Source organism: Somniosus microcephalus, chromosome 3 (assembly GCF_052327205.1).
Source record: "Somniosus microcephalus isolate GS21.2 chromosome 3, FLI_Smic_1.0, whole genome shotgun sequence".
Taxonomy (NCBI): Eukaryota; Metazoa; Chordata; class Chondrichthyes; order Squaliformes; family Somniosidae; genus Somniosus; species Somniosus microcephalus.
The window spans coordinates 58032948-58041692 of record NC_140989.1 but is presented as its reverse complement, the minus strand read 5'-3'; the positions used below and the strand labels follow the sequence as shown (position 1 = coordinate 58041692).

The 8745-nt window shown below is 43.1% G+C and overlaps 1 protein-coding gene across 1 annotated transcript in view; it reads right to left on the bottom strand.

The window, feature by feature from the left end:
* Positions 1-6238: 6238 nt before the first annotated feature.
* The window catches only part of prop1 (PROP paired-like homeobox 1), a 31472-nt gene continuing 28965 nt past the window's right edge, over positions 6239-8745 (bottom strand). Inside the window, exon 3 of the mRNA XM_085980638.1 lies at positions 6239-6925. Within this exon, the coding sequence (XP_085836764.1) occupies positions 6530-6925 (396 nt within the window). The 3' untranslated portion in view covers positions 6239-6529. The remainder of the gene's footprint in view (positions 6926-8745) is intronic.

Genomic DNA, 8745 nt, shown 5'->3' with positions numbered 1-8745 from the left:
AAGCTATAATTTTCCTTTATGGTATCTAACTACCTCTTGAATGATTCCAGAGTTTTTAATCTCTTCAATTTTTTTTATTGATCACTTTTTTTGTATATGAAGAAATGATTTCTGGCATCAGTCCTGAACTAGAGGAAGAAAATCAGCCAGGGTTCCTGTTCCTATGATTCTTTCTTTGTGTATGTGTGGGGGGGTGTTGGTTGAGGACATGATTTGGTCCAGTTAATGGTGGTCAAACAGCCTGCTGCCTGTCTAGGCTCACAAATTAAGAATGGCCACTTGGGTGGGGGAGGGAGGAGTATCATAGGGCTGTTGCTGTGTTGGAACTGTACCCCAGCATAAGTTGCCACGTGCAGGAAGGGAGAGAGGAAAAAAAACTGGAAAAAATATATCCAGTATTACAATATTTTCTGTTGCAAGGGAAATAAAAGCCATTTGGTTTAATGAGAATTGGCGACTACTGTGAGAACCTTGGAGCAAGGGAAGAAACTTAACTCAATTTCATAAACATAAGAAATAATGGAATTCTGGGGCCTAACCAGTGTTTTATAAAGGTTTAGCATAACTTCCTTGCTTTTGTACTTTATGCCTCTACTTATAAAGCCTGTGTTACTGTATGCCTTTTTAACAGCCTTCTCAACTTGTAGTTTGTACTCAAAGACTGTCCAGTGCCTTTGAACCCTGCTATAATTGGCAGCTGAGATACTGCTTTGATCTTCCTTTGTCTTCACAGGAAAGAGAACTATAAGTGGGGCACTGTATCAAGATTTCTTCAGTGAATATCTTCTTCGGGTAATTTAATGAGCTGGAATGAATGGAAAAAGTATGGATATCTGCTTTCACATACAAACTTTTCCGTACATGTATATTCCAAGTTATGGAATATTTTGAAATAGGTTAAGCTAAGTAAACCAATGTGATTTATCTTTTTGCAGTTTTCTTCCAATTTTTTTCTTAAACCTGATTTATACAGTAAATTATAACCGGAGGTAGACAGTCAGTCCCTGTTCTTTATCCACGAGTCAAAAGGTCCAGATTTACTATTTCTAGTGAACTTATCAGCAACATTAGGAGCTTTTTGCTTACCCCTTCATGATACTTTGTGCAGAAGGTCACACTTCAGTTTGTAGGCAGTGATGGCTTGCCTGTGAAAGCAATACTTTGAGCTGGGCATAAAGAAAAGTATCTGGTGAGGATATAACATTGATCATCCTTATGTATATTTATCCGTGGAACCCTCCATTCTGTTTTCAAAGAGATATCAAGTTTTCAACTTTTAATTGAGACAACAAATGAATCTTAATTTAAAGTCTTGTTTGAACTAATGTCATCTACTTTCTATGCTCAAAGTTCTGCTAAAATCAACATTAGCACACTCCACTGAAGAATAATTCTTCAGAGATTCTTAAATAGGCATGAGCCAAATGCCAATAAAATATTTGGGGAAAAAAAACTTTAATTTCCTTCATATGTGGCAATACTTGTGTTTAAAAAAATTAAAAAAAAAAAAAGTTTTCCCAAACTCTTTATACAGAAAAAGAAATGGGGACTTCAACTATCCTAACATGGACCGTAATAGTGTTAAGGGCAGTGAAGGGGAAGAATTTCTGAAGTGAGTTCAGGAGAACTTTCTTGATCGGTATGTTTGCCGGCCCGACGAGGGAGGAGGCATTGCTGGATCTGTTTCTGGGGCATGAGGTAGGCCAAGTGGAGCAAGTGTCAGTAGGTGAACATTTAGGGAACGGTGATCATAGTATCATAAGGTTTAGATTAGCTATGGAAAAGGACCGGGAGCAATCTAGAGTAAAAATGTTTAACTGGGGGAAGTCCAACATGAGAACATATCTGGCCCAGGTAAACTGGAATCAAAAATTGGCAGGCAAAACTGTAATGGAACAACAGGCTACCTTTTAAAGAGGAAATAGTTCAGGTACAGTTGAGGTACATTCCCACTAGGGGGAAAGGCAGGGCAACCAAAGTCAGGGCTCCCTGGATGACGAAACAGATAGGGAATATGATTAAGCAGAAAAAGAGCATGTATGACAGATGGCATGTTGCAAATCCATCTACGAATCAGGCTATATATGGAAAGGTCAGAGGAGAAGTGAAAAAGAAAATAATAGGGGCAGAGGGTATGAGAATAGAATGACAGTCAACATAAAAGTAATCCAGAAGTCTTCTATAGGCATATAAATAGTAAGAGGAGGGGTGGGGCTGATTAGGGACCAAAAAGGAGACCTATGCATGGAGACAGAGGGTATGGCTGAGGTACTAAATGAGTACTTTGCATCTGTCTTCACCAAGGAAGAGGATGCTGTCAGACATAGTGAAGGAGGAGGTAGAGGAGACACTTAAGCGTATAAAAATTGATAGAGGTACGTCTTTTGTACTTAAAGTAGATAAATCATCAAGCGCGCGTGGGATGCATCTTCGGATGCTGAGGGAATTGAGGGAGGAAATTGTGGAGGTACTGGCCATAATATTCCAATCCTCCATAGATACGGGGGTGGTGTCAGAGGACTGGAGAATTGCAAATGTTACACCATTGTTCAAAAAAGGGTGTAAAGATAAACCCAGCAACTACAGGCCAGTCAGTTTAACCTCAGTAGTGGGGAAGCTTTTAGAAACTGTAATCGGGGACAAAATTAACAGTCACTTGGATAGGTGTGGATTAATTAAGGAAAGCCAGCACAGATTTTTTAAAGGCAAATAGTGTTTAACCAACTTGATTTGAGTTTTTTGATGAGGTAACAGAGAGGGCTGATGAGGGTAATGCGGTTGATGTACTGTACATGGATTTCCAAATAGTGTTCGACAAAGTGCCACATAATACGCTTGCCAGCAAAGTTGAAGCCCATGGAATAAAAGGGACAGTGGCAGCATGGATATGAAATTGTGTAAGTGACAGGAAACAGTAGTGGTGAACGTTTGTTTTTCGCACTGGAGGAGGTGGTGTTCCCCCAGGGGTCGGTTCTAGGACCACTGCTTTTTTTGATCTATATTAATGACTTGGATGTGGGTGTACAGGGCACAATTTCAAAATTTGCAGGTGACACAAAACTTGGACGTATAGTGAACAGTGAGGAGGAGAGTGATAGACTTCAGGAAGACAGACAGGCTGGTGAAATTTAACGCAGAAAAGTGTGAAGTGATACATTTTGGTAGAAAATAGGGAGAGGACATATAAACTAAATGGTACAATCCTAAAGGGGGTGCACGAACAGAGAGACCTAGGGGTATGTTTACACAAATAGTTGAAGGTGGCAGGGCAGGTTGAGAAAGCAGTTAAAAAGGCTTACAGGATCCCAGGCTTCATAATTTCCACACTTTTGTACCTCTATTTATGATGAACCTGTATAAAACACTGGTTTGGCCCCAACTGGAGTATTGTGTCCAATTCTGGCCACCACACTTTAGGAAGGATGTGAAGGCCTTAGAGAAAGTGCAGAAAAGATTTAAGAAAATAATTCCAGGAATGAGGGACTTCAGTTACGTTGATAGACTGGAGAAGCTGGGGTTGTTCTCCTTGGAGCAGAGAAGATTGAGAGGAGATTTGATAGCGGTGTTTACACTCACGAGTGGTCTGGACAGAGTAGATAGAGTGAAACTTCCCATTGGCAGAAGGGTCGAGAACCAGAGGACACAGATTTAAGGTGATTGGCAAAAGAACCAAAAGTGACGTAAGAAACAACTTTTTTACGCAGCGAGTGGTTAGGATCTGGAATGCAGGTCCTGAAAGGGTGGTGGAGGCAGACTCCATCTTACCTTTGAAAAGGGAGTTGGACAAGTATCTGAAGGAAAAAATTTGCATGGCTATGGGGAAAGGGTAGGGGAGTGGGACTAGCTGAGGTGCTCTTGCAGAGAGCTGGCACAGGCTTAACGGGCCAAATGGCCTCCTTCCGTGCTGTAACCATTCTATGATTCTAGGACATGCCATTGAAAATAGGATGTAACAAAAATCAAGCATTTTTAAACATTGTATTGGTTTCAGCTGGGACATGATTTCTATGAGAAATTATTTTTAACCACTTATGTACCATGACCAAATTGAAGAAGCCAATAGCAAGCTAAGTCTTAGACAAAAATGATTTCAAATCACTGAGTCAAGCTGGACCTTTTAATGAGCTAAGATGATTTAGGTGATCTTCAAACTCAATAGGGGAGAAATTCGGTTGTTAGCGCCACCAATTAACGCCTAAAGAGGCCGAGAAGTGGGGCGTTAACCAATTTCCAGGCGGGCGCAGGGCGCCTAGCGCCTCGCCCCATATTGAGCATGCATTTAGCGCCGGCGCTAAATCTTAGCGCCCGCTCATGGGCGCAGGCTGATTATGACGTCATTTGAGTGTGTAACGCCTTTTGCGCGCCCCAGACCGGAAATTCAGTGGCGCCCCCCTCCGTAGCGCCTGGCGCTAATAGTGACAGCTTACCTGGACCTTACCAAGTCGCTCGCGGGGTGGAGGAGCGTTATTTAAAAGGGACTGGTGTGGTTTAAAAGCGGCAGCCATTTTTGGAGCACAACTTCTTCGAGAGCTGCAAAGAGTTGCTGAGCTGCACACACAGCCATTTGACCACTGAGCCAGCGCAGGCAGACGATCTTCAGCTTTCTGACCATCACCTTGCTGTTGGTGAGCCTTGACAATGGGGAACCTTCCTGTGGGCACTTATTATGGGGGTTGCATTGGAGGGGAACATCCTGCTCCTGAATCATCTGGAAAGGGCACTGAGACGCTGGGAGAGGGGGGCGGGCATGGCCAGACGGAGGAGGGCCAGCAGACCTTACACTGGCAGGGTTTTCCGACGGCAGTTTTCCTACATGAACATGCCGGAGGAGCGGTGTGTCAGAAGGCTGCGATTTAGAAAGGAGGTGGTGACTGAGCTGTGCCAGCTGCTTCAGCCAGATCTGCAGCCTCAGTTAAGGTGCAGGACATATCTGTCGGTGGCTGAGAAGATGCCTGCTGGCCTGAACTTCTACGCGAGTGGCTCTTCTCAGGCTGCACATCACAGACTGATCAGAAGTAGCTTCTAGGCCCCTCTCACGGAATGTTTGCTGCCATTCCAAGACCAGGAATGGAACCGGTCTGATACCCCCAAGCCTGTGAAGGGCAAGATGCATGTAAATAGCAGGCATAGCCATTGTAAATGAAGAAAGTGTTTCATTACACAGAATGTGGTTCCTTCAAACATGAGAAAGCTATGGCAATAGAAAGCAAAACTAATACACTGACACATAACTGCCTCTCACACCCGGGAGACTGTCCAAAACATAAATCACATTCCGACCATCTTCCCTGGCCTTGATTCCACTGCGCCAACCAAAGCATCCAATGCCCCATCAGTGAGGCATTCCGCCTTCTGCCTCACCCTTTCCATGTCTTGCTAGGCTGGTGCGCCACAGGTAGGCTCCCACCGCTTTGAAGGCCTACAAGGCAGTGAGTGTGTCTGGTGATGCCAATTGACCTGCCCCTTTAAGAGCTGGCCGGCGCCAGTGTGTCTCAGGGAAAGTGATTATTGACAGCACCCTTGCTGCGCCCCGCCGCCGTGAAATTGGGTTGCACCGCCGGGTTAGCGCCTTAAGAGTAGCGTGCAGCGCCTGATTTAGTGCTGCAATCACCTTTAGGGGCGCTGCAACCCAATATCGCGCTAGGTGGCGCTAAATTGCGCCTGGCGCTAAACTTTGCGCATCGCCAGGACTAGCGCCCCAAACGCGGCTATACCGAATTTCTAGGCCAATCTGTCTAAAATTTTCCAAAGAAAGTTAGCTAGCTAGGTATTTCGATAGTGGGAATAGAAACAGAACAACTATAGATAAATGTTAACTAAAGTTTAATTTGACATTAGAAGTTTTTAATTTTCTATTACAACAAGGAGCTAACTAAACTTAACTACTGTAAACCTATTTTTTCTACTATTCCTATTTAATAAATTTATCAGGCAGTTTAAAACCTAAAATAGTCTCATGCATTATTCTGCCACTTTTTGAAGACGAAGAGAAGCCCATGGAAAGGCTTTATCTATGAAGTCATTTAAAATATAGAAAAAATATCTAGAGTAAAAATGCCTTAGTTTATCTCCACTTTCACTCATTTTCTAGATATCATACTATAGTCAGATGTTTATAAGCATTTTATAATTATTCTCTGAATAACCAGGGGAAAAACTCAACTTTCCTCTATTTTTGACATGTACCTCAGACAGCAATGGTCAAAATATAAAACACGTCAGCTGCTTGATAAGGCACGAGAACCACAACTATTTTTGTTAAAACATATTACTTTAATTAAGCAATAATGAACGAGCCTATAAGTTCTATTTTTTTTAAACCATACAATCTTTTTCCAATTTGGTAACTGGAAATGACTCATATGACCTTCACCAATAATTCAACTTAAAAACAAATATTGATTTGGGCACATTTGCTTAAATACAATTTTCTAAATTAGTGCAGAGCTATCAGATAATCAGGGCATAGGATTACATAATGCACCTTGAGTTTACTTTGGAAAGTTAGAATGATCTTTGTAGTTAGCAGTTAGTTCCAGTGTGTTGGTGGATCCAGGCCTGGCATAGGCCCCAGGGAGAGCATTGATGAAGGTAAGCCAGCCGTGGGAGAGTTAATGGAGCGTAGAGGACTGTACCAGTCGTCATGCTGCCGTGGTGGAGGTGGGGCGGAGGCCAAGTGTGCATGCGTGCTGGTGCAGGTGAACTGGCTGACGGCTGGTGGAGAACCATAGGCGCTAGTTGCCATCGAAGAGAAACGCGGTATGTGATTGATGGCGTGCGGATACTGGTACGGCCTGGCAGAAGTAGACACGGGACAAACACCCGGTATCAGGCCGCTGCAGGCTGAGATAACAGTCGGCGGAATTGACTTCTGAATGGCTCGTTCTTGTTTCCGGTGCTTTGCGCGTCTGTTTTGAAACCATACCTGAAAGAACAGGAATTGAATCAGCAAGGACTATACAATAGATTTGCCAAACCCAACACTGCACGCTCATTAACATCACAAGTCCTGGCCCATAGGCAAGCAGAAATTCTACTTGTATATGAATTCCTCGGTGGTTTGATTTGGACACTCTTGAGCATACCAATGATTTTCCATAAAGGTCAGACACCCAGCTCGGCTTATTAGATAGCAGTAGTGATGGGTTATGTAAAATATGCTGAAATCATCATGTTAATTGCACTTCATTTCTTTAAAAAAGAGTTACATTTGCTGAACCAGAGACTGATCTACTGAAATGCTGTTTAAAAATAGTCCATTGGTATAAACCAGGGGTCCTGGTGTTACATAGTGCAAGGAATTAGTCGGTGCCAAAACAAACAATTCCATTAATGTGGTGTTGATAAATGGTTTGCACGACATCACATGAAATATCTATTTAATCTTTCTAAATCGTGTTCATAAAGAACCCAGCCTTCAATCTCAGTTTATAATGTCCAAGATTTCCATGCTGTTTTGTTGAAAGTATCCAAAATCGTGCTTGAACATTTCCTTTAGAATAACATGTGTTTCCAATCATTTACAAATTTTCAATAGTGATGTACATCAACGATAAATTGAATTTATATAGGACATTTATATAAACATCCCAAGGCACTACGCAGAGGAGAAATGAACGTCTAGCAGCAGATGATATGGGAAAAATGACTGAAAACATTATCAAAGTGATAGGTTTTCAAGAAAGTCTTTTAAAGGTGGGGAGTAAAGTAGTGAAAAAGAGATAGGAACGGAGTTCCAAATTGAGACAGCATAAGACTCTTTAAATGGTGGAGTTGAGGATGCAGGGATGTACACAAGGTCAGAGTCAAGAGGTCAGATGACCATGAGCTGGAATGTGGGGCTGAAGGAGGTTGCAGAGTGAAGGTGAACAATGATTTCAATTACAATGCATTGATGGACATCAAGCTAATGAGGGTGGCAAAGTTGTGGATAATGGACAAGTGGAACAAGATATGGGCAGCAGATTTGGTGTGCCTTTCTCTAGTTCCTCTTCTATCTCCTCTCCGAGCTCATTTTGTCCATGAGACCCACTTCCTGCTCACTTGACCATAGTCCCACTAAACTGCTGACCACCCAACTTCTCTTCCTGATCCCTATGCTAGCTGACATTGACAATGGTTCCTTTCCTCAGGTACTGTACCCCTCCCTTTCAAAATGCTGTCAGTATCCCCTTCCTCAAAATAAGCACCCTCGGCCCCTCTGTCCTTGCAAACTATCGCCCCATTTCTAACCTAATTTTTCCTCACCAAAGTCTTTGAATGTGTTGCCACCTCCCAAATCTGTGACCACCTTTCCTGAAACTCTGTTTGGATCTCTCCAATTAGATTTTTGCTCCTGCCACAGCACTGAAATGCCCCTACTTAAAGTCACAAATGACACCCTCTGTGACTGACCATGGCGCACTATCACTCCTCATAAGTCCCTCAAGGATTTATCCTTGGCCCCCTCTTCTTCTACATGCTGCCTTTTGGCAACACAATACATGGGCGTATGGTCAGCTGCCACACGAACACTGATGACACCCAGTTCTACCTCTCCACCACTTGTCTTTACCTCTCCAGTGCCTCTGTGTTGTCGGACTGCCTGTTCGACATACAGTCCAGAATGAGGCAACATTTCTTCCAATTAAACATTGGGAAGACCAAAGCCATCCTCTTAGCACCCCCCATCACATTCCGTACCCTTGCCACTGATTCAATTCCCCTCTCATGCCCCAGCTCGGGTTGAATGAGACTGATCACAAC